This window comes from Penaeus monodon, chromosome 32, assembly GCF_015228065.2.
Source record: "Penaeus monodon isolate SGIC_2016 chromosome 32, NSTDA_Pmon_1, whole genome shotgun sequence".
Classification (NCBI taxonomy): Eukaryota; Metazoa; Arthropoda; class Malacostraca; order Decapoda; family Penaeidae; genus Penaeus; species Penaeus monodon.
In genome coordinates, this window is record NC_051417.1 from 7,561,673 (window position 1) to 7,561,940 (window position 268).

General features: G+C 41.0%; 1 protein-coding gene across 1 annotated transcript in view; it reads left to right on the forward strand.

Moving 5' to 3' along the window:
• Positions 1-268, forward strand: part of LOC119593413 (aldehyde dehydrogenase, dimeric NADP-preferring-like) — a 62,658-nt gene that overhangs the window by 61,335 nt on the left and 1,055 nt on the right. Inside the window, exon 8 of the mRNA XM_037942343.1 lies at positions 66-181. Coding sequence (XP_037798271.1) covers positions 66-181 — 116 coding nt within the window. The remainder of the gene's footprint in view (positions 1-65; positions 182-268) is intronic.

Here is a 268-nt window from a genome sequence, read left to right on the forward strand (position 1 = left end):
AAAGTATATTGTTTATAGTTCCTGTAACTACCATTATCGATGCCATTGTTCTTTTTATTCTGTAGGGAGAAACCCCTCGCTCTCTACGTGTTCACCACCAAGAAGGACCGTCAGGAAATGTTCATGAGACAAGTGCCATGCGGGGGGGTCACTCTTAATGACACTATTTTCCACGTTGCGAGTGAGTCCATCTGATCTGAGTACACGATGTGTATACCATTGATATATCGAATAGTGATCATATAGTATGTCTTACCCCATTTTCTTA